Genomic DNA, 26,641 nt, shown 5'->3' on the forward strand with positions numbered 1-26,641 from the left:
ACCCCATAGAACTTTCGCTCACCCAAAATAGGTTCATGTAATACTAATTTTGTTCACATTTTCTCCAAATTAGTTCACAATACAAATATTTGTTAACCAAATTTAAATTTAGTTCACCTATTTTCAAAGTTAGTTCACAAAAAAATTCAAATTTAGTTCAAACAATTTCAAAATTAGTCATTGTAAATTTATTTCACTTTCAAATTTAGTTCACCCAATACGAATTGTATACATCCATTTTCAAATATAGTTAACTAAATACAAATTTAACTGACCCGTTTTCAAGAAAATTGTTCACCCATTTCGAAATTATTTCACTAAATACAAATATAGTTCACATAATTGAAATATAGTTCACACATTTTTTAAATTAGTCAGGCATTTCTAATTCAGTTCACTCATTTTAAAATTTAGTCACCCAATTAGAAAGTACTTCATTATAAAAAAAATAGTCACCTAATTCAAAAAAAATTCACCCTTTCAAAAAATTAGTCATCGAAACACTGCACCTATTTTTCCAAATTATTAGTTCAACCAATAGAAATTTGTCTATCTTTTTGAAAACTTTTGTTCACAAATACATATATTCATCCCTTCATATGTTTCTATCTTTTCAATTTTTGAACTTTTTTTAATTCACAAAAAAATCACGAAAAAAGCTTTTCCACTGCCCTAACATTATGGTAAAGAAAAAATCATTTGAAAAAAGTCCCTGGATCAGTTTAAACATTGATAGAAACAATTTTTCTTTCTGTACTGGTCTAGCGATCAGAGAAACAGTCTAGCGTTCCCGTAAAAGAAAAAAGTAACAGTCTTTTTTTTAGGGCTAAGAAAAAGAAACAGTCTAGCGATCAACTTCACAAGCGAACGGTCGAAATAGTTTAGCGAACTCTAACTGGGCTTCGTAGAATCAGCCCACAAAGAAACGTAGTAGGCGCCACAACTCCTAACTGGCGCAGAAGGCGCCGACTGCGCCGATTAGGAGCTCCCAGATTTGTGGACGTGCCCTTGTGTGTACACGCTCCGTGCGGTGCTCCCCCTTGCCCACGTACTTTTTCTAAACTCTTTCTATTAATGAAATGATACACAAGCCTTTTGCTTATCTGCCAAAAAAGACCATAGTGTGCGGCACGCCTCACTCGAATGCATCTTGTCAGACTTTGAACCTACATATGATTTATAGGAAATCTGAAGAAAAAAAATTAGAGATGGATATGGTTGGACTGTGTGCACCTTCAGAAAACAAAATATGGTTATTTATGTTATGCGCAAAGAAAGGAGACACTACTCGTGTCTATTACTATAATCCTCCTCTTACCATTAGGAGTTCTTTGGGAGTACTTTTAAAGCACGCATGTTCAAATGCGGGTGCATCATGCATTGTTGAATCGGACATTGGGTATGACCCTTTCTTTTTGTCCCACCAAAGCATGAGCCGTAATTACAAAATAGCTCACAAGGACCCCGTGTATGCACAAACTAATGGTTCCTTATTTTGAGAGAACACGGAGATGATCTTTCCGGCAATGCAAAATATAAAACCGATCATTCCGGCTAATCTCAAATCATGGCTATGGATATGCCGATCCCCTTTTCTTTTTCTGCTGATGCTTAAAGCCTCCTGGGTTCTGGCTCCATCTTTACACACTTCAGTCCATTTCTGAAATCGGGAAACCATTCTCAGAGTGTTCTTTGTTTATATGTGACAACAGATATGTCTATCAGGCAAAGCAGGATTTTAAAGGGCCCGCCTAATCTTCAGTTAATCAGTTAATTAACTAAAAGATGATTTTCAGTCACCCTCGGCTTCGTCCTCCGGCTTGTTCCCTGATGGCCCTCGCCGCCGACGATACGCCAGCCGCAGTGTCCATGTCTGAGGGTGCTCTGCAATGAATGGACCCAAATTTCAGGCAACTGATTATTAGCAGACACGGATTTTAAACTGATGTAGTATGTTTTAAGTTTGACATACAACCAACAAACTACATGACACCAAAATGAAAACACTAGAGCATAAAATCGGATGCATATATTCTGTTTGTCTGTCATCCGCTAAATTACGATTTTAAACCGTATTTTCGCCGAATATACACAAGACAGATACCCACACTACCAAATATGTAAAAATGGTTTAACGAAATAGGATCAGCATAACCCCTAGGCGCCACATTCCTCGTGATCAGTCGTTGTTCATCAGCATCAAGCGGCGGGATGCTCTGTTCATTCCTGAAGTAGTCGTCGGGATCAATCTGAAGCTTGGCCATGGCGAGCCGCATGAAGTTACCCTTGTAGTACTTCTCGCCCCAGATCTTGCCGGCCTCGTAGCTGGTGACGTTGCCCACGACCACGTTCTCGCCGAGGTCAAGGTCCCTGTAGTTCACGTACGCCTCCCTCGGGTTCTTGCTCACGTGCGGCTCCATGAACGCGTAGACGTCCCTGACCCACGCCGTCTGCGCGGCGCCGTCTCCGGCGGCCGTCCAGAAGTTCATGTATTGGATGTTGTACAGCACGCCGGCGCGGTGCGGAAACGGCGTTGCCGCCTCTGGTACGCGGGCCATGTTCCCGCCGTATGGGTCTAGGATCATGAGGCCGGCGTCCGGCCTCGCGAGCCAGGTCGCGAAGATCTCCTCCCACACGTCCCTTGCGATCGCATGCCGCACGTAGTCGGACGTGGCCTTGCTGGAGGTGGCGTCCACGGGGTCGGTCCGGTTCAAGATGTCCTCCGTGGTGGCGCCGCTGCCGAGGTAGACGTGCGGCACGGACTGGAGCCAGGTCATCTCCTTGCAGTGCGTATGATTCACGCCGAGCTCCGGGAAGCGGTGGCGCATCACCGGCAGGAGGGCGTCGCAGGTGCCTAGGTACAGGGCCTGGAATTTGGCCACTTGTCGTTGGACGAGCACCCTCACGAACAAGTCGTCGGGGAGAGCTGGCGCGACCTCCTGCCACTTGGTGAGGATGTCCACGGCGCCTTGCTCGACGGACTTGGGGATCGTGAACGCGGTGACCGTCGGCGGCACGGCCACGAGCTTCACCCGCCACGACAGCACGATTCCGAAGCTCCCGCCGCCGCCACCGCCGCGGATGGCCCAAAAGACGTCCTGGCCCATGGCGTCCCTGTCCAGGATCCTCCCCTCGGCGTCTACAAGCTTGGCGTCCACGACGTGGTCGGCGGCCAGGCCGTGCTTGCGCAGCAGCATGCCGAAGCCGCCGCCGCTGAGATGTCCGCCGACGCCCACCGTTGGGCACAGGCCTGCCGGGAACGCCAGCCGGTCACTCGCCTTCCCGATAGCATGGTACAGCTCCCCGAGCGTCGCGCCGGAGTCCACCCACGCGGTGGGTGGCGCTTCCTCCCGCGGGATGCCAAGGCTTACACGCACGGAGCGGAGGCCGGCGAGGTCGAGCACGAAGAACGTCTCGGGGCGCGCAGACCTGAACGAGAGGCCCTCGTAGTCGTGCCCGCCGCTGCGCACGCGGAGGCGGATGCCGTGCCGGCGGCCGCACACGACGGCAGCCTGAACGTGGGACGCGTTCGTCGCCGTGACGACGCAGAGCGGCCGCGCCGTGGCCTGCGTGAGGAACCTGCGGTTCCGGACGGAGGACACCAGGACCGCTGCGAACGACGGCGAGCTCCGGGTGAAGAGGAGCTGCTCGGGCACGGACGCCGTGAGGCACGCGAGGAAGCCATCGGAGGAAGCTTGGGAGCCGAAGAACAAGCGGGAGACCAAGAGCATTGCTAGCACCGCCATGATTCGGGACGGGGCCATCGAGCTCAACATGCTTCATGAACGAATGGCCAGTGATCGATCTTTGCTACTAGGTTTGGCGCATCGAGGTAACACTCACTGCTTGCGTGTATATAGCCTGCGACGACGGCGAGTACTCCGTCTGAACTCGAAAATCTTGTTCGCTGCAAACAAAAGGTCTTGCATGGTCAACTATGTGGATAGTGGTCCGCGTGGCGGGCAGCGATTGGCTCAACCGGCGAAGTGCATGCAACGCGTAGTCAAAGCGGGAGCCGTGTTTAAATCGCTAAATTAATCCAATCCATAAATTTGCCCATCTCGTGGTTCCCATGCGAACAGATGATATGGTACTACCGCAATATGGTCAACCACACTTGGCCGCTGCAATCTTGCCCACCTCACGCCAGAGCTCGACGCATTGAGCGACGTGCTCTTCCCAAACTGGCACGCAAAGGATTTGACAGCCTAGCTCACGGTTTGGAAGATCTGGCTCGAGCGCAATGCCACGACCTTCAATGGCACCCCTAGCACGACTGCGCCGGTTTGCGCCGGCATAGCCATGGAGGGAGACTTATGGAGGGAGACTTATGCAAGCGATCTAGAGATAGTCGAATAATTGTAGATGAGCTGGGTCCGGCCCTTGCGGCCACGGCCGTTGTACGGGTAGTTATGTCGGTGCGCGCAACTTCACATCACTGTGTATTTCGCTTTTCCCCTTCTAATATATCAAGTGTTCGGAAAAAAAACTGATATGATACTAGATGAGCTGGGTCCGGCCTTTGCGGCCACGGCCGTTGTACGGGTAGTTATGTCGGCGCGCGCAACTTCGCACCACTGTGTATTCCGTTTTTCCCCTTCTAATATATCGACACGCAAGCCTTTTGCGTGTTCGTAAAAAAGATGATATGATACCGTCTTTTATGCGGCTAGAATTTTTAAATTTTGACATGAGTACCCAACTTTTAGAACATATTACACCTAAAAAAACTTTTAAAACATAAATCACCCTACAATAGATGTTAGACTTCTGACAGACTCGCTAGGCGTGGATTGGATCATCACGACACGTGCCCCTTCTGCGCACAACATGAGGAGACCATTGACCACCTCCTTCTGGGTTGCGTCTTTGCGAGGGAGATTTGGTCTACCGTTTGTCGAGCCTTGGATAGGCCACAGTGGACGCCAAGTCACGACTCGAGTATGAGGGATTTGTGCACCACCACATGTACGATTGGTTCCGGAGTGAAGGATGTGAGGGCGATCTTACTCCTCGTTACGTGGGAGATGTGAAAACACCGGAACGCGGTTGTGTTTGACGGCGCAACTCCCTCCTCACGGGCGCTCGTGCGTCGAATTGAAGACGAGGGATGCACATGGGAGCAAGCTGGAATCTTAAAAGGGAATGTAGAGCCTCTCTTTCGAGGGCTAGCAAGGTGCGCAAACGCGAGAAGTTAGGCTAGAGTAGTTTTCCGGTTTTATCGGTGGAGTTGGTCCACATGTAACTTGTAACATGTACTCGTCAACGTGGAGGGGTTTTTTCTCCGTCCTCTTCTTTAATATATAGTACGCACACTCATGAATATTCTAGAAAAAAAACATAAATGACCGAGTATTTTTGAACATAAACATACATGCATGACTGGTAGGTGAACGGTGTGACCTCTTTATCCCCTGACCATATCACCAACTATATATCATAGTTGCACTTCTCTTGTTATAGTTAAAACCCAAAGATCATGCACTTGTCCATAAGTGTGACTGAAAGAGGACTGCACCTAGCTAACATATCGTATCAATTTGTATTCATGTGGTTTATTCTTCTCTAATTGTTTTTATAAAACATTCTCCTCTAATTGTGATTCACTTACATGCTTCACTGTTGATATGTAGGTTGACAATCCCAAATGCTTCTTTGACCTTTTTGGACTTGATGTTCCGATGGATTGTATATAAAATTATAAACAATATGTTTTCTCCTCTCAGTTATGTCATACATGTAGCCAGCTAGATGATCACGCACGCACACACACTTATCTTACTTTAACCTTTAACTTTCACTATGCCTTTTTTTGGAACCAGGCTCCCCCCCCCCCCCCCCCCCCCCCCCCACCCAATTTCCATTACTTCCAAAGGACAAGAGGCAGGAAGGAGAAGTGGCGAGCTCGGGGCAATATCTGGAAACCCATTGCCTGTGCCTGGTATGTAGGCATAGACCATGCGGCAAAAATCAAACATCACCCATACAACCCACCAAAGGAACCTGGAAAGTACCAGAGACTACATAATACATGCAACATGACATCAAAAGAGAAGCAACATCCATCAACGATTCGCTTCAGCAAAAGGGGCGATATCATCTCGCAGTACCTGCAACCCAACATCCTAGGCTTCTCCCTAGTTGACCGGTCCAGAAATAGGCGGGCCACACAAAAGCAGCATCTGTGAAGCGTTCTCTTTCGGCAGCTCCGCTCCATAGTTGACAACACCCATCACATTCGACTTCTATAACCTGCCCAGTAAATCAGAAAAGCACTTGTCGTAAACACTATCTCAAAGGGAGTATTGACCCATTTATGTTGTAAAGAAGATCATTTCCAGACCAGCAGTGTAAAGATTCAGATAATCTGGTAAGAAAGTATAAGTCCAAATATAATATTGCCATAAAGAGTCCTCATCATTGAACCTATTGTTCTCCAGACAACTCTAGCAACCAGGCACAGAAAAAATAAGTGCTGGGGCATTTCCAGCTGATCACAAAATGAGCGACTAGGATTGCCAAGCCACCATATCTCTTTTCATACTTCTCTATTAAGCGCGACATCTTGAAATAACTGCCACAAGAAAATTGGGACTTTTAGAGGTATGTTAGCCTTCCATATCCACTTATAATTAGCTCCAGCCAAGTCCTTTTTCAACCATTTGTACATAGACTTACTAGAACAAACTAGGGGTTTATTAAACCTCCAGAACACATTATCAAGAAGTTCATTTCTACGAACAAGCATCACCTCATTCTTAAACTCTTCCCATTGCTTCACCAAATCAGGCGATAGTCTTCTTCTAAAAGAGTAAAAAACTATATATGTTTAAGAGAAAAGTATACCTTTCGTCTCTCAACTTTCGACGAAGTCTAGATTTGGTCCCTCAATTTTGAAATCGGACAATGCACCCTTAATTTTTGAAACCGGACAAGTTTCATCCCTCAATCACACCAAAGTTGTTTTTGTGCTGACGTGACGCGGTTTTGATTGGTTCTAGTCCATGTGGCAATCTATTTCTCCCCTTTAATTTATCTCTAATGTGGGCATTCTATCAAGCACTTGGGGTGCAAGATCTTGAGCTGCTGGCGATGGTGAGATCTTGGAGGAACAGGACCACAAGCGAGTGGATGATGCCGTCCATGGCCACGTTGTGGTGCCATCACTGCTGTACGATACATCGCCGCAGGACTTCATGGGGAAGACCACGGAGCGGGCACATTCGAGAAGCGAGGTTGTCCGGCTACAGGTATCAAGCAGCGGCGGTGGTCAAACTCATCCTCACGGCGCTCATATTGAGAGCATCTCCAGCCATTCGGCCCCCTAGGGGCCTGAAATAGCGTCGTCTGGGGGCACGCCGGCGAAAATTTCGACATGGGGGCGGCCGGTTTCAAAACCGCCGCCCCAAGCCCAACCCAGACGCCTTTTTTTGAAAAACAAACTCGGCCAAACAAGAGACATATTCGGCCAAACCAGACGTTTTTCATTGATGTTTGTACATAAAAACTTAAAAACATAATTTTAAAACTTAAGAAACATAGCTACGCAGCCGCCATCCGCCCTCCTATAGGCCTGTCCGCCGCCCTGCTACAGGCCAAAAAATGCGCCGAAGGCGCTGTAGTCACCATTGTCGTTGCCGCCGTCGTCTCCTCCTTCTTCACGTCGCCGACGCCCTTGCTGCACCCCTGCCCTGGGTCACCTTGGCGGACGGGTTTGGGTGGCGGCGGTGCACTACTAGGGAAAAGCCTAGCAGTAGCGCGCGTATTAGGTGTATCAGTAGCGCGGGGCACCGCGCTATTGATACGACGCTACAGCTAACATGTATCAATAGCGCGTGTTGGCCCACGCTACTACTATGCATGGCTAGCAGCAGTGATCTTTAGCACAACGTGCTACTGCTAATATCTGCAGTGCTTTAACACAGAGTGCGCTACTAGTAAGGGCGCGTTGCCGCTAACTCTACTCCCCTTGCTATTGTTAGTTTTATTAGTTTTTTTTCTTGCATATTTGTTTTGTATTTGAACTGACTTTATACAATAATCTTTAGCATATCATACACATACAAATGTAATCGTAACATCAAATCATCTCATCATCATAATCATCATCCAACACAAAGTGGTCTCTCATCATCATCTCGAAAATAGCGATACAAGTTCTTGCAACTACATCGTCATCCATCTAAACAATGATATACGCGAGAAGAGCTATCACTATGAGTGAGAGTGGAACTATGCAGTACACGAGTTCGTATCCCTCTCTCGCACTAGCGTGAACCTAAACTATCTACTGACTGTCGCTCGGAAACCGGAAACCTGTACACCTGGGCCTGACACTCCGGCCACTCGTCGTATACTCCTGGCTAGCACTTCTTCGCCATCGATGATCTATGCACATGCATCGTTACATGAGTCGATGATATGCAACATATATAGTTGAGCAACAGAAATAGACAGAGTTGGCAAAAATAGAAGCAACATATCATAAGCATAAATAACAAAGTTCATCATACCCAATGCCCTAACTAGAGTGATCTTCGCTAGTCGAGGAGGACGGTTTAACTACATCACAAATAAAGTTTCATCGTGCATAACTCAAAGTTTCGTCATACATAAAGTATGGACTAAACGGATACATTGTCATATATCGACAATCACAACATGTCGTGCCATCCATCCAAGTCAGGGAGATAGTCCCCGAGCTTAGTGAAAGGCTTCAGGTCGAGATGCTGAGCGGCTACGCGTGTTCAGACGTCTTCCTGCGACATTTGCCCTTCCTCGTAGAACAACCCTGTTTTTTTGAGGACCTCCATGATAATTTGGGAAAGTTCGCATTGGATGTGATAGAACTCAGCTCGAAGCCGATGATCCTCGATTATCTCCTACGTTCCTTGCCCATTGCAGAATATGGGCAACCCCGGATGTAGGTGACATGTGAAGGTTCTGCTGATCCCGTCTGTACTCCAGCATGTGGTGTAGGACATAGAATCCATCACTAAGAGTATCACTCGGTTGTTGGATGCAGCAGAAGTCGGTCTTATGGTTGAAGGCCAGCCTGCCGTTCCTCTTCTTCTTGTCCTTGATCTCTCCACCCCGTATGACGTAGAAAAAGATAGCATTGTCGAGAACAGACTTGATGTGTGTGTAATCCTTTTTGTTCATGTTCTTCGGCGAGTCCAAGTAAAGAGCATGGGAGTATCGGGGGTAAGGGATGATGAGGATGGCGCGCCCGTGGCTGTGCAAAATAAGTACACCTCAAATTAATTAGCCTCCACCGTGCAAATGAATGATTGAAATCGAAGGAAGGATATCCACGCGGATGACTTATAGGGGATGATAAGGCACACGAATCGTCTCCTTGTCCTTATTGGCGACCATGAAATCGACCATGTAGTCCCTCGCATATTGACGGTGCTCTCCGCAGACTACCAAGAAGCCCTCATGCATGAAGTACGGGTCAGCGACACAGATATAAGGTATCTGCTCAATCCCGGTAATGTAGTTCATGTACAAGGCATAAAGGCGGACAAACGCAAAATCCAGCTTCTTCAAGTGAAACATGTCGAAGATGTAATCAAATTGAAGGAAGAACTTCTCTGCGGGGAATGAGTCGACGTACAACCTTTTCCGCGGCACGTTAACCACGTAGAGTGGGTATCCTGGATTTTCCGAGGCGATTAGGCTTTTCTCTCTCCGTAGCACATCGTCATGAAGTCTCCTTAGATCGCCGTGTATGGCCTGTACCGATGCCTCAGGTAGGATTGGTTCATCGGGGATATGGAATTTCGCCGCACCGTGAACAAGTATACGATCTTGAACCCGAGGCTGCGGAGGCGGCTGGATCATAGCAGCAGCTTTATTGTTGTCTTTCCTCACTCTCTTCCGATGCTTCTTTGGTGGAATAGTACGTTCAGGCTCCGGAGGCGGCAATTCAGGCACCGACTCATGACGCTCAAACCCCGAGTACTCATACTGCCGAGCCATCGATCCTTCGTCATCAATGGCGCCAGTATTGAGATACTGTTGAGTGTCATCGTCATCCTCATCCTCATCTATGGCGACGTCATCAGTGACTAATGGAGCCTCTTCCTCACCCAGTACGCTATCACCCAGCACGATAGGCGACGCTAATTGGGTAGGTGGGGTGCTGATGTTCATACCTTGCGGAGGCTGCTTGGTCGCACTACAAAAAAATACACTTCCGTGATGATACGTGTTTGTCAGTAGGTCATGTTTTTTGTCATGTATGTACATCCATAACGATTTTATGACAGAATCAAGATAGTCATACCTATGCTGTCGTAGAAGTGTTCCATGACATTACCAAAATTATCATCACGAAAGTGTCCACTTCCATGACGATAAATCGCGCATCATAGAAGTGCTTTCGTCAAGGGTGACTAACACATGGCATCCACCATAACGGAACACCGTTAAGCTATCGGGTCCGGTTTTGGATCCGATAACCCGTTAACAGCCCCGACCAATGGGGATTTTCCACGTGTAAAATCATCATTGGCTGGAGGAAACACGTGTCGGCTTACCGTTGGGATAGATGTCATCCATTCATTGGACCGAAGGCACCTATGATACGTCGACACGTTGCACAGCCCAACAGATGCCCATTCCTGTGAAAAGGCCAGCCTGTTTGACTTGGTCAAAAGGTGGCGGCTCGGCCCATGGAAAGCCTGTTAACGGCCTGTTCGCATATAGCAATTTATAGCCCGCTAGCCCAGGGCCCGTTATGACCTATCCGAATTAGGCCCAGTAGCGTCATATGGGCCGTCCAATATGATTCCAGTCCGTTTTAACTTCCGGCCCATGTATGGCCCATGACGTCTTTCGGCCCATATGAGGCCCTTTGTAACTCTTGGCCCATTAACGGCCCGTGGTGAAACTGGCCCATAATGAACAATGTATCACTTTATATCCATTAACGACCCATTATTCCATTGAGCCGTTTCAAGCCCACGTTATCTTTCGGCCTTCTCAGGGCCCATTTATTCTTGGGCTCATTTCCAGCATTCGATTACTTACGGCCCGTTACTGTAATTTTCTGCTTGTGGGCCAAATTCAGCCCGTGGATACAGTCAGCCTATTTGTGGCCCATTATTTCGTTGGTCCCTTTTCATAGCGTCATCAAATATGGCCGATTAACGATGGCCCGTTATGGTCGGCCCATGAACGGACAATTCCAACTCTAGCCCGTTTACGGCCATAATGCGGTCTGTTATTGGCCAATGTTTGGCCAATCGATCATACGGCCCATAGAAGGCCCATTGATGATACGGCCCATAGAAGGCCCATTGTGTCTACGTCTCGAAGAAGGCCCATTGTGTCTATAGCCGATAGAAGGCCCATTGTTTCTATGCCCCGTAGGAGGCCCATTGTTTCTACGGCCCATAGAAGGCCCATTGTTTCTACGGCTCGTAGGAGGCCCAGTGTCACTACAGTGAATATGTAGCTCACGGTTATTGTGGCCTAGTTTAAAAAAATAGGTTATTGCAGCCACTAGCAAACCGCGGAAAAAGAACTGCACTCACTACAAGCAAACAAATAAACAAGACAACAAGGAAATAAATAAGCAAACAACTTACACTAGGCTATCACGGCTATTACACATATTACATCCACTGGGTATCAAAGTTCGCCACCAGTCCAAATATAGGGAAAAAAGCAGCATATCATATACACTGGTTGTCAAAGTTGGTGATGAGCGCAAATAAACGCCGCAGCAAAACAAGTCCAGAACTGAAACCACTTCAGAAGATCTCAAGAAACAATATCATGGGTACCATAATGCTGGCAAGATGCTTAGCAAGCTTATTAACTTTCTCTTGTTTGGCGCTTAAATCCTCCAGCGCTTGCTATTGCACCAGAAAGTATGCATCTGAATTCTGCAAGGCCTTCCTCAGTCCTTCAGCTTCCTGTCACAGCACATCTGATCGATGTCTTTCAACTTGAAGTTGAGACTCAAGAAGACGAACTGATTCAGTCATCAAGTTCGAAGAGCTTGTGCCAGCAGTAGTGGCCAGTAGCTCAAACACTACATCAAGACAGGACTTTTGGGTTCCCTCATTGCCGTCAAGATAGTTTTTATCAGCTTTCTTGGAGACCAACAGAGATGTCTCACTATCTTGAACCTTATGTGCATTACTTCCTTTACCATTGCATAATGGGGTACTGTTCTCCAATATTTTGTCCGCATTCTAAAAGAGAAACAAGCAGACACATCACAAGTTTACCATGTTGTATATGAAACTCATTTTGGTAAATGAGTTCAGTAGTAAAGTGGACAGGATAATAACATGAAACAAACATATATCTATGTACCATGGTCACTTTATGGTCTATATCATTCTAGTTTTTGTTGCCAAATCAAGATAGAGACACAGTTCAAATAATATGTGTTCAAGGAAAAGCAGAATAGACAGAATATAAGTGTGGGAAACTATAAGCAATAGCAACACTTGTAATGTGCATGACATGAGAACATAAATATTTATTCAATTGAAACTGAAATCAACATAGAGCAAGTTACAACAGCAAACCATTTAAAGAAACATGTTTAAAACATACCTGTTGCACCATTGGAGTTTCAATTCCATCCTTCAAATTAGAAAATAGTTGGTATGAGTAAATACAGTGATGCAAGAGCAAAGGAGTATGAACCATAGCTACAGAACCTAACCTGATAACAAATCTTCTTCTCCTTTAAGCATTGAGTTGGGATTCAGAGTGGTGGTCCTCGTGCTTTGGGCACTGCAGTTCCCTTACTAACTGCTCGTGTTTGGGTGCTTTGTGGTGGAGATGGTGCTGTGTTAACTGGAACTGGGTTACTATCTGCCGGGGTTGGGTTAGAAGGGGTGTAGCTGGTTCTCTGTCCAACTGGGTAGGGGTACAATCTGCGAGAGTCTGGGTTATGTGTGGTGGGGCTGGTTCTTGGGCAAGTACAACCGTGGTTCTATCTGCATCAACTGGTAGCACTATCTTTTCTGAAGACCGTATTGTTACTCCCTTAGAAACTGCCATCACCCTCTCCAATTCAAATGGCTGATAAACAAGAAAAGTAATTGAAAGTATAGAAATTGTATGATAGACAGGTGCAATGGATAGTGGGGAATAAAAGAGGGCATGAAATAATTCACATTTATGTTGTCTAACCAAACAGGATAGCATGACACAATTTCACATATATGATGGCTAACTAAACAGGATAGCATGACACAATTTCACATTATGATGGCTAACTAGAAAAGATGGAAAGACATAGTTCAAAATATGATGACTATGTAAACAGGATGACATGATATAACTATATAATGTGTTTATTAAATAGGTTGGCATGCCATAATTCACATAAATTCACGGATATAATGACATAATTCAAAATATGATGACTGTAAACACTAAACATGATGAGATGATATAACTATATGATGTCTTTATTAAATCGGTTGCCATGCCATAATTCAGATAGATGTTGTGTATGTATTATGTAAACATGATGGCATGATATAATTCAAATATATGATTTATATAGTAAGCAAGTAAGCAGATGGCAATCCATATATGATGTAAAAACTAAGCAATGCAAGACAACATGCATGACATGGGTAATATAACCCTGCCAAGTTTGAGCATAGACCTCGGGGGGGAGGGGGGGGGGAATAGGACTGGCCATCAGTCTCTGAATCCTCCTCTTAGGAGCTCTCTATAACCAGCAAGATGTCTACTTCAGCAGGTAGCATTGTCTGCTCTGAATACCTTGTTTTCACTCCAGATACTTCCATCACCGCTTCAAATGGCTGATGCACAGGAAGAGTAGTTGAATATACAAACATTATCGACAAATGGAACACGTAATACAAAAAAATGATAACATGATATAATTCACATACATGATGATTGGCTACACAACATGGCATTGCATAATTCACATATATAATGCCTTTGCAACAAGATATCATTGCATAATTCACATATATAATGTCTTGCAACAAGATGGCAATGCATAATTCACATATATGGTAATTAGACACTAAACAGGTGGCATTCACACAAAGCATGTCTAAACTAATCAAATGACATAGCAATGCAAGACACCATACACACGATATGAGCAACGTAACCTTGCCAAGTTAGAGCATACACCTCAAGGGGGGGGGGATAGGACTGGTCATCTGTCTCTGAATCCTCCTCTGAGGAGCTATCCGTAACTAGCGAGATATGCGCTTCGTCAGATAGCATAGTCTGCTCTGAAGACCTTGTTTTTACTCCAGAATTTTCCATCACCGTGTCAAATGGTTGATGCGCACGAAGAGTAGTTGAATGTACTAACATTGTTGACAAATGTAATACATAACGAAAAAAGGATGGCCTGATATAATTTACATATAAGATGACTGGCTAAGCAGGATGACATTGCAAAAATCACATATATGATGCCTGGCTAAACAAGATGGCGTTGCATAATTCACATAAATGATGAATAAACTAAACAGATGACATTCGCACAAAGGATGTCTAACTAAGCAGATGACATATTTGATGTATAAAGTAAGCAATGCAAGGCACCATATGCATGATATAACCAACATCAGCATGCCAAGTTAGAACGAAGACCTCAGGGGGTAAATAGGAGTGGTCTTCTCCTTCTAAATCCCCCTCAGAACAGATATCTTCCTCTCGATTACAATCCGAAATGGGCGGAGGGGGGCTGCCTTTGCGCCTACCATGGAGCGACGTCTGCATGCAATTTTATTGCCACACAAGGCTCGTCTCTTTTGCTCTACATGTTCAGTTCCATTGTTTACAATAACTGTCATGCATATAGGAATAAAACATAGTGAGATTATGTAAGGAGTGCATGCAGAAATCCAGAGTCTAATCGGTGAATAGGACGATAAAGTAGCATGTAATATTAAGCAATGCATAACGTAAGCAGACACGAAAGAGTGCGACCTCTCTTGCGGATCCATGTAGTTCTCGAGGTCATCTGCTCGGTTGATGATGGTAATGCAGTTTTCATGGCTGCTGGCGGCAGTGAATAAGATCTGAGGTGGCGAAAGACAGTCTGGTGGTCGGATCCCTGCTGTGCTGGACCCTTCTGTCGTTGGAGCAGCTGAGCTGGGGTGGACGACGACACAACAGGAGTGGGACAAACCACGCAAGGTTTTCTTTGACAACTAACTGTAAGAGAAGTAATTTTGTAAGGGATCATTTGAATTGGAGGATTCCAACAATGCATGGATAGGAAATAGACAAGGATAGGATAGGAATGCACGTGCAAAACAGAGAATTTAAAAACATGGGATTTTTGCCAATCTGGGTGTTTGATTCATAAGAATTGGAAGATCACAGGATGCAAAGAAGCATGGTGAGATTAAGTTAAACCACAAGAAAATGTACTGTTTTAATGTTATTATGCTACTATCTCTTAGTCTTGTGTTCTTCATGAATAGGAATTTGAAAAGGAGGACAAGTGCAAATTAAAATTCCTATGGTTTTTCTTTCAAGGAGACACTAAAGGAACAAATCCTACAGTTTTCCTTTGCTCCATTCCCATGAACCAAATTCATGAATAGTAGTACCATAGGAAACTTTCCAATTCCTATGTTTTTCATTCACTTTTCCTTTCAAGCACTGGCGATTCTAGTAGGCAGGCTTGATCAAGGAAAAGCCTACACTAAAAAATATTTTTGTGCTACTTCTATTACTTTGGACCCAGGCCACTACCCTACTAGCTCAACTCCCAGGCCCATCGACAAATGCACAGCTCAAACGCACAGAGATAAATAATGATGGCGTTCAAGAGAGTCCATCAAAGATAGCTAATTTTCCTGGTACCTCACTGCTTGTCATATAGTAGGATAAAATATTTGTATTTCACGTTACTACGTGTGCTCAGTGGACAATATATATAACATGTAGAGTAAAAAAGAGATGCAACAAGTGTACAACCTCTTGGGCAAAGCCATGCTGATCTCAGCGTGATTGGGTTGGCCGGTGAGGATGCTCTGGCTAACTTGGCTGTCGGAGAAGGGGAAGAAGATCTTAGGCGTCTGGACATGAAGCTCGAGGTACTTCTCCGCTGTGATGGAGGGTTTCGTCGTTGGAGCAGCTCCAGTGAGTTGTACAACGCCGAGGCTGAAGCAGGATAAGAGAGACAATGTTAACTTGAGTGGAATTATAATAGCATCTCCAATAGATGACGTAAGATATATAACAACAAAGTGCTAGATGTAAAATACATCAGCCGCTCATCTCTGAACTTAACTGTCGAAACTGAATTTAACTGTCAAAACTGAACTTAACTGTCGAAACTGAATTTTGCTGTCGAAACTAAATTTTACTGTCAAACTGAATGCACTAGAGGTGAGGCTACATGTCAGTCGACTGACTTTTTCATCTCTGGTCAGTCAATTTTGCATCCATTGGATACGAAGTCAAGGGCCTGCAGTTCATATTCAACCTCCACCCCCGTGAGCCGCCAGCCACCACAGGCCAAATAGCCGCCCCCCGCTGCCTGCAGCCGGCTGTGCGCCGCCCCGCCCGCCCCAAAAACACTCCCCATTGTCGGTCCGCTGCCTCCCCGGCCATCCTCTAGCTCCCCCCCCCGTGCCGAGCTTTTTCTCCGGCAATCCTCACGCCACCGCCCCACCACCATCGGCGACCATCGCCCCCACCCTGAATCCTAAGATAGATAGTGGGGTACTCTCCGATGAGCCCCACTCCCCGCCGCGTCTGGTTCTTCTTTAACTCTGGCGAGCCCCCCCCCCACCCCCTGAAAATCGACTGATCCAAAAGTCGATTCAGTCGACTGAAGTTTAGCTAAATCGGAGCAACATCGCAAGCAAGAGCAAGAGCGAGAGCAGCAACGCGAGCAAGAGCAATAGCAAGAGCAGACCAGGAAGGGGACCGAGAGCAAGAGCAGAGCAGCAGCGTGAGCGAGAGCTAAAGCAGCAGCAACTCCTACTGATGTGGACGTCGCAAATATGGGAGTGACGCCATGGAGGAAGTGGCCGGCGACACCGCCGTGGATGGAGCCGTGCCGTGTTGTCTCGGGACCGAGTGCCGACAGGACCGTGAGATCGAATCAAGAAGAAAATGCGGTGATTAGTGTACAACCTCTTTGGTGGCGCCGATTAGGCCGAAGTTTCATCCAAGGAAACGGTGATGATGCTGCTCTTCCGGTGGTGCAGGTGAAGACGGTGGTGTGGGAATGGATGTAGTGCGAAAGACGAGGGGAACATCGGGGCAGCTCCTTGGAGGTGGAGGACGGGGTGGCTGAACCGGCGGGACGACCAGATCGATGACGGATCCTCATCCGGTACGATGGATGAGGGACGTGATACGTCTCCAACGTATCTATAATTTTGGATTGTTCCATGCTATTATATTACCTGTTTTGGATGTTTATGAGCTTTATTTTACACAATTATATCATTTTTGGGACTAACCTACTAACCGGAGGCCCAACCTGTATTGCTGTTTTTTTGCCTATTTCAGTATTTCGAAGAAAAGGAATATCAAATGGAGTCCAAACGGAATGAAACCTTCAGGAGTGTGATTTTTGGAATGAACGTGATCCAGATGACTTGGAGTGCAAGCCAAGAAGCAGCCGAGGCGGCCACGAGATAGGAGGCGCGCCCACCCCTCCTGGGCGCACCCCCTGCCTCGTGGACCACTCGAGCGGCCACCGACGTACTTCTTCCTCCTATATATGCCTACATACCCCGAAAACATCCAGGGAGCCATCGAAGAAATATTTCTGCCACCGTAACCTTCTGTATCCGCGAGATCCCATCTTGGAGCCATCGCCGGTGTTCTGCCGGAGGGGGATTCCACCATAGAGGGCTTCTACATCAACTGTGACGCCCGGATAGTTAAGCTACAGTAACCCTCTGCTAATTATGCCACATCACCTCGGTAACTGTAGATGAACTCGCGTTGGTTCGAAACCGATTCTAATTCAATTTCAAAACCAAGACAAACAACAAAAGTTTTCAAATATCAAAACAAAAATGTTCGGAACGTGACATATTTAAGTTTACTAAATTATGTGCAACCTATGTATTTTCCAAAACTAAAATGTTTAGGAAATGTGAGAAAACAGAAAAGAAAATAAAGAAAAAGGGAAAATAATAAAAACAGCAAAAACAAAACTAACAAAGAAAAAACACACACAACCCCCTGGCCATATGGGCCAAAAGGCCCAGCTGGCAAGCCCACTGGCCTGACCGGCCCGTCCCCACTCCCTTATCCCATGGTGCCGAAACCCTAACCCCCCACCCGATCCCTACTCGCTCCCACTCCCCCCACGTTCGCCTCCTCCTCCCCGATCCAGATCAGGATCGGGGGAATGGAACCACGGGCGCGCCCGAGCCCGACGCGCTCCCGCCGTACGATGCCGGCGCCGGCCCCGCCCCTCCTGGACTCCTTTGCACCCCTCCTCTCCCTCGAGCGGCGCTGCCTGAAGCCGCGGCCTCGCCTCGTCACCAACCCAACACTGTCGCTCGTCGTTGCCAGCGCCTGACCGCGTCGCCGGAGCAACCTCGCCGGACTGCCTCCTCCTTCCCGCCGGACTGCCTCCTCCACAACGCCGCCGTCCCCATCGACCTTCCCGCACCCCACTGCCTTTTCCCTACGGCCCTCGTGGGCATCTGCCTCCCCTCTCCTCCTCCTGTCTTCCTCACGCACACGCTCACGACCACGGCCTCCGCTGCGCGTCGCACCTGGACTGGCGCCTCACGCGTCACCCGCGCCATCTAGCCGCAGGCATGGCGCCCGTCGTCCCCTGCTGCCTGCGCCCGTCGCGGTCTCTGCCCAGCGGCACCTGGCCGCATCCGCCCGGGTCGCCGTTGTTGTCCGAGGCCTCACCCCACTCCCACTATATTCCGCCGTCCGCTGCGGCGGCTCTCTCCGCCAACCGCGCCGCCCTACTCTGGCCGTCGAAGCCAGGCCGCACGCCTGCTCCTTCGCCCGCTGCCCCGCTGCGCCTTGTCGGGCTGGCGCTCGTTGCCCGATTCGCCTGGCGCCCGTAACCGTCGCCCGCGCCCGTTTGCCCTCTGCACCCGGCGCCCGTAAACCCCCGTTGGCCCAATGACAAGTGGGTCCGTCCCCTGAAACGTTAAAGAAAGGAATTAAATAAATATATAAAATAAATAATAATTAAAATGTTAATTAAATTAATTAATTAAAGGATTAATTAACTTAATAAATAATAATTAACCTAATCATTTAGTTAAAGCTAATTAACCCTGTTTAATTACTATGCGACTATGACATGCGGGACCCTCATGTCAGTTTGACCAGTCAACACCTCTGTTGACTGCTGATGTCATGCTGACATCATGCTGATGCAGTAATGCTAATTTCGAATTAATTTAGTAATAATAATTTAGAAAGTGATTTAAAACTTTAAAAATTAATGTAAAATAATCAGTAACTCAGATGAAAATACTTTGTACATGAAAGTTGCTCAGAACGACGAGACGAATCCGGATACGCAGCCCGTTCATACGCCACACATCCCTAGCATAGCAAACATGCAACTTTCCCTCTCCCGTTCATGTGTCCGAAAACACGAAACACCGGGAATACTTTCCCGGATGTTTTCCCCCTTCGTCGGTATCACCTCGCACTGCGTTAGGGCACACCTAGCACCGCATATTGACATGTTATGCTTTGTGATGCTTTGATTGCTCTGTTATTTATTGTGTTCCCATCCGTTACTTCTTTTCGGTAGACCCCGAGGCCGCTGCCGGTACCCCTGTGATCGACCACATCGAGGATGAACCCTGCTTGCCAGAGCAACCAGGCAAGCCCCCCCCTTGATCACCAGATATCGCCAATTCTTCTCTCTACTGCTTGCATTAGAGTAGTGTAGCATGTTATTGTTTGGTTGCTCCTATTCTGTTGCATAGCCTGTCATTGTTGCTACATCTATTGATACGTTACCTGCAATCCTAAATGCTTAGTATAGGATGCTAGTTTACCATTAGTGGCCCTACATTCTTGTCAGTCTGCCATGCTATACTATCGGGCTGTGATCACTTGGGAGGTGATCACGGGTATATACTATACATACATGCTATTCAGGTGGTGACTAAAGTCGGGTCATCTCGTTGAGTACCCGCAAGTGATTCCGATGTGGGGGCTGGAAGGACAGGTGGCTCCATCCTGGTAGAGGTGGGCCTGGGTTCCCGACGGCCCCCGATTGTTACTTTGTGGCGGAGCGACGGGGCAGTTTGAGACCACCTAGGCGAGAGGTGGGCCTGGCCCTGGTCGGTGTTCGTGGTTACTTCATAATAACACGCTTAACGAGATCTTGGTATTTAATCTGAGTCTGGCCATTGGCCTATACGCACTAACCAACTACGCGGGAAAGATATGGGCACTCGACGTCGTGGTATTAGCCGAAGCCTTCATGACGTCAGCGACTGAGCGGCACGCACCGGATTGGACCGTAAGCCTGCTCTTGTATTAAGGGGGCTAGGTCTACTTCCGGCTGCCCTCGCAACGTGCAGGTGTGCAATGGGCGATGGGCCCAGACCCCTGCGCGCATAGGATTTAGACCGGCATGCTGACATCTCTGTTGTGCCTAGGTAGGGCTGCGACGTGTTGATCTTCCGAGGCCGGGCATGACCCAGGAAAGTGTGTCCAGCCAAATGGGATCGAGCGTGTTGGGTTATGTGGTGCACCCCTGCAGGGAAGTTTATCTATTCCAATAGCCGTGTCCCTCGGTAAAAGGACGACCCGGAGTTGTACCTTGACCTTATGACAACTAGAACTGGATACTTAATAAAACACACCCAGACAAGTTCCACAGACAACCCGGTGACCGCTTTTCCAGAGGGCAACGAGGGGAGGATCGCCGGGTAGGATTATGCTATATGATGCTACTTGGAGGACTTCAATCTACTCTCTTCTAGATGCTGCAAGACGGAGGCTGCCAGAAGCGTAGTCTTCGATAGGATTAGCTATCCCCCTCTTATTCTGGCATTCTGCAGTTCAGTCCACTGATATGGCCCTTTACACGTATACCCATGCATATGTAGTGTAGCTCCTTGCTTGCGAGTACTTTGGATGAGTACTCACGGTTGCTTTTCTCCCTCTTTCCCCATTTCCCTTCTACCTGGTTGTCGCAACCAGATGCTAGAGCCCTGGAGCCAGACGGCACCGTCGACGACGATTCCTACTACACTGGAGGTGCCTACTACTACGTGCAAGCCGCTGACGACAACCAGGAGTAGTTTAGGAGGATCCCAGGAAGGTGGCCTGCGCCTCTTTCGTTCTATATCCCAGTTTGTGCTAGCCATCTTATGGCACCTTGTTTAACTTATGTCTGTACTCAGATATTGTTTCTTCCGCTGACTCGTCTATGATCAAGCACTTGTATTCGAGCCCTCGAGGCCCTTGGCTTGTATTATGATGCTTGTATGACTTATTTTATTTGTAGAGTTGTGTTGTGATATCTTCCCATGAGTCCCTGATCTTGATCGTACACGTTTGCGTGTATTATTAGTGTACGACTGAATCGGGGGTGTCACAAGTTGGTATCAGAGCCGACTGCCTGTAGGAATCCCCCTTCCACACTCCTTGGCCGAAGTTGAGTCTAGTCATTACATAACTTTTACTAACATGGTTGTGCGGCTTACGGGCCCACGTCGCCATTGGGTGGTATTATGATCTTTTATTGATCATCTATACTCCGGGACTTTGATCTCTCTTCTATTCGGGTTAAATAAATTTTTCTAAATTTAACATTAGGATCTCGTGATCACTTTCACCCGGAGAGCACCTTGTTATCAATGATTGTCTGCTGCACCAGAAGATTCCAAGGATACACTATGATGTTCTGTCGAGACTTTCTGCCATCGCTTTTGCAATTCCCATCCATCGATAAACCTCTATGGATAACCACTTGTCATTCCTACAATCATTCCTTGTTGATCTTATTATTATAAGATACCTCGAAATCCTCTCTATTGTTCTGAGAATACTTTGTGCCTACTGCCTTGCAGTTCTTTGCCACGTGAATACCCCTACAGTAATTCCTTGCACTTATCGAGTATCTGCTCATCCCCAGTTATTCAAGTGTTTCACAATGGTCTTAAAAATACTATTCAATCCTCCAAAATTCCTCAACAACTCTGCTTGCATTATGGATGCTTCCCATATATCTGGCAATATTCATTAGTCTCGTTTGACACCGTCATTTTGATCCTGTTGAATCAACATGAGTGCAAATGCACGCAATCATCAGTTGATCCTTTTAAATTGTCTTTCCGGCTCAGACGTCATTTAGAACATGAGCTGGTTCTCGACCAATCAAATTGCCTACGATTGTACCCCTAAGTCTGTACGACTTATCCGTCCTTTATCAGAGCGTTTGCTTCTGACCCCTTGATTTGGAAATCATAATTCATTTTGCATTTGAGCTTTGAATTAGTCAGTTGTTTCTATAATCGGATGCCTTTGCATTCTTTTGTTCTTCTGATTGAGTACCGATACTCACATCAGATTCCTTGTGGTCCACGAGACCAATTGCTTGGTTATTATCCGACAGTGTCCTTCATATCCAATAACCTTGTCAGTTCTTCCCCTGATATATAATGCCTTTTGTAAATTGTATCCTCTGTTTTTGTTAACCATGCTCTGCATTCGAGCTTGACTTATTTTACTCCTGAAGTTTGTGGTATATGTTCCTAAGAGGCCCCGATGGGTTGGACATATGCCTTTTCTAATCTGTGTGAACCCGGAAACTACTACGGGTCATACTCTGCTGGTGTTATGTCAGATAAAATTTCAACACCACAACTTTGTTGAAGACGAGAAGCGAATGAAAGGTTGTGCATTAAAGAAGTGGGAGTCGACCTTGAACTCTGTGTTCATGCCCATGGACCTGATGTGGAACTTATCATGGAAGCTTCTTGCAAAATATTTAATCCTTTGGGCAATTCTCCCGGTGCCATTAAATTGGATCCCTTGCAGCTATGGTTCCGACCATATTGTTCTTCTTTGATCCCATTTCTCGGGCAAGTTTAAGCATTTGTCTTATGCGGATCAATACCCCACTCCAACCTCTACTTTGATCTGTCGTCGAGTATTTCCCCCCTGGTATCTTGAGATTATCACGGAATAGCATTACTTCTTATGAGTTCTTCATAAAGTACTACATTCTCACCATTCCAATTTTTCCCGGGTTCTGAGTGGTTAGTCACTCGAGTACACTGTTAACTGAATCGTGTCCGTTCAATGATTCAACCATTTTAAGCAATCTTCCTTGCTTACGAGTTTGTACCCGATTACTCCATTCCTAGCTCGATTGACTATATCATTATTGTGCTATTTTTTAACTGTGCTACTTGGTTCCTTCTTCACGGAGCATAATTTTCGACTATGAGCTAAGCTTACGTTGATCTTCTTCATCATATCATTTCTCCTTGAACATTGAGCTTGGTTTCGAGTTTGTGTCGTACTCGTGGTTCTAATAATCTTTCGCTGCATTAGTCATGTTGCTTGATGTAGCCGTTGTTCAATTACTTCTTCATGGAGCCTCTCGACAAAATTTGTCATGATCATCATCAACATTCTGAGCTCTTCCAGGATATCAATTGAATTCATGATGAGAAAATACCATCCTTGCCCTCAATGATTTGTGTTATCATCGACCACTTTATTGCCTTCTGTTCAACACAAACTTGTTCGTGTTTCGTGTTATAATCCTTGCTATCCAGCATTTGTTCTTCTTTACCTTGGAGTATTACCATCTTTTATGTCAAGAATGTCGTGAGAATTTCACCACCCCTTAAGAATTCTTGATACAAGTGATATTTGTTACCATCACCATTCTTTTCTTGGTCCCCGTGTTGTTTCTAACGAAATACCGCGACAAATGGTCTGTGATGTGTAAATTCAAAACTTCTAGCAACCCTATTGCTTTGACGTTAATGGTTGATAGCTTCATTCTAAGTATATTGCTTATTGAATCATCATTTGAACATTGATCGTGCTACCTAGTCCAGATTTCCGGGTGCACCTTTCAATCAATGTTTACTTGTGGATGTTCTCCTCGAGCATAAATCATTATATCATTTGATCTGACAAATGTTATCTCCTGGTTCACATAATGGTGGAAATCCATCTCATTGGAAATCTCAATGAATTGTCATTGAGTCCATCAGCCACCTCCTGACCCTCTCCTTGGTTTACTGATGAACTCTTGTTTCGGAACTCACTTCCATAGTTCATTCCCGAGAATCTTACAATGTCATCCCGTCAATTTGTGTTGCACCTTTTCTTCTCAGACATCCTGAGTCTGAGGTATCCTGACACCAATCGGATCTGCATCTCGGTCAGATATGATGGTTGGAACATATTTCCAGGAGTTATAAACATCTTTACATGACCTGGTAAGGTGATGTCATGCCTAGCACACCTGGCCGGAGGCCCTATTGTTATAGATTCCTTTTCTGCAAGGTTATCATTCTTCCATGAGGAAATTGTAAGACTTATTCTACAAGTTCTTTCTGATGGATCCTTCCTTTATCCAAAGTCTGACCTTTGCTTGAAGACCATGTCAATGCTATCTCGAAGCATGTCTGTGTTAATCCGATTTTCAATAAGAGCATTTGAAGCACAATGCTAAATTTTCTTTAATCATTTATCCTAACACCGTTGAATGGGTAATATCATGAGATTCCTCCCCCCTTACCTAAATGGTTTTCTACTTTCTATCCTGTCATGGATATCATGCTCCGCTTGTCCTTGGGAAGGATATACCCCCGAAACATGTGTGTATACACATTTTCCCTTTCATTGTTCTGTTTAAACCTGATAAACACTTTTCCTTTCCATTGGTTTGTTTAAACCTTCTTGTGATGTATATTATATAAGCAGTAATATTCTCCTGCTTATGTAAACACCTCGGTGTACAATTCTGTCAGCAAGACCCTGTTACTATTGTTGATGACATTCCGGTAACCACCGATGGACGAGAACCTTGCCTATTGGTCCGCCTCGTTCAACGAGCAGGAAGATGGTTCTCTTCGTCCCTCGCCCTTGGTACCGATGTTGTTGCCGACATAACCGACAGACAATCCTCTAACATGCCTTGTTACATGATCGTGCAAGACGTCACTGCCCTTCCTGCTTTTGACCCACATTGTGGGCCCATAACCCACAGTTCCACAGGATCGAGACCTGACTCCACAGTAAACCCCTTATTCCCAAGGTTGTTCCTCGCGCGTGGCCTCGTAAGTAATTCATGAGCCACCTGCCTAGTGATCTATTCTGGTATCAGACGCAATACTTATTTCCCATTGCTTTGAACCCCTTTCATGCACTATTTCAGGAAATGACGATTGTCTATCCGCCTGGAACTTCTTATTCTACCTTCTTACTTGCTATTGATGTGTTTCATTTGTTCAACATGAGAGATACTCATGTGTTCATTCAAGGGATAACCCTAGATGATTACCCCTTATAACATTTTAGCATTGTCGAGCTGCCCCTTTTACCTATTCGTAAGTATGTTGGAATTCCCGAAAAAAGGATGACAACTTCATCTTGATGACCTGAAGCAGAGAAATGAAGACATCAATGTAAAAGGATCTACTCCTTCGAGCAGAGCAACCAAGACCGAGAAGATTCGTTAGAATTTTGTAATCAGACCTTTCCCCCTTAGTCCCCTCCTTAAATCTCGGGACGAGATTTCTTATAGTGCAGGAGAATTGTGACGCCCGGATAGTTAAGCTACAGTAACCCTCTGCTAATTATGCCACATCACCTCGGTAACTGTAGATGAACTCGCATTGGTTCGAGACCGATTCTAATTCAATTTCAAAACCAAGGCAAACAACAAAAGTTTTCAAATATCAAAACAAAAATGTTTGGAACGTGACATATTTAAGTTTACTAAATTAGGTGCAACCTATGTATTTTCCAAAACTAAAATGTTTAGGAAATGTGAGAAAACAGAAAAGAAAATAAAGAAAAAGGAAAAAGAATAAAAACAGAAAAACAAAACTAACAAAGAAAAAAACACACAACCCCCTGGCCAAATGGGCCAAAAGGCCTAGCTGGCAAGCCCACTGGCCTGACCGGCCCGTCCCCACTCCCTTATCCCCTGGTGCCGAAACCCTAACCCCCCCACTCGCTCCCACTCCCCCCCATGTTCGCCTCCTCCTCCCCGATCCAGATCGGGATCAGGGGAACGGAACCACGGGCGCGCCCGAGCCCGACGCGCTCCCGCCGTACGACGCCGGCGCCGGCCCCGCCCCTCCTGGGCTCCTTCGCACCCCCTCCTCTCCCTCGAGCGGCGCTGCCTGAAGCCGCGGCCTCACCTCATCACCAACCCAACACCGTCGCTCGTCGTCGCCAGCGCCCGACCGCGTCGCCGGAGCAACCTCGCCGGACTGCCTCCTCCTCCCTGCCGGACTGCCTCCTCCACAACACCGCCGTCCCCATCGACCTCCCCGCGCCCCACTGCCTTTTCCCTACGGCCCTCGTGAGCATCCGCCTACCCTCTCCTCCTCCTGTCTTCCTCACGCACGCACTCACGACCACGGCCTCCTCCGCGCGCCGCGCCTGGACCGGCGCCTCACGCGTGACCCGCGCCATCTAGCCACAGCCA

At 46.5% G+C, this 26,641-nt stretch overlaps 1 protein-coding gene across 1 annotated transcript; it reads right to left on the minus strand.

Annotated features, from left to right (window-relative positions):
• Positions 1–1,792: 1,792 nt before the first annotated feature.
• LOC123039084 (berberine bridge enzyme-like Cyn d 4) lies at positions 1,793–3,746 on the minus strand. The gene is made up of 2 exons (XM_044462380.1): positions 2,105–3,746; positions 1,793–1,884 (listed from the first exon to the last, which is right to left on the minus strand). Exons 1-2 carry the CDS (start codon positions 3,744–3,746, stop codon positions 1,793–1,795), a joined length of 1,734 nt encoding a protein of 577 aa, XP_044318315.1.
• Positions 3,747–26,641: the final 22,895 nt, after the last annotated feature.

The sequence above is a fragment of the Triticum aestivum genome, chromosome 2B (genome assembly GCF_018294505.1).
Source record: "Triticum aestivum cultivar Chinese Spring chromosome 2B, IWGSC CS RefSeq v2.1, whole genome shotgun sequence".
In the NCBI taxonomy this organism is placed as follows: Eukaryota; Viridiplantae; Streptophyta; class Magnoliopsida; order Poales; family Poaceae; genus Triticum; species Triticum aestivum.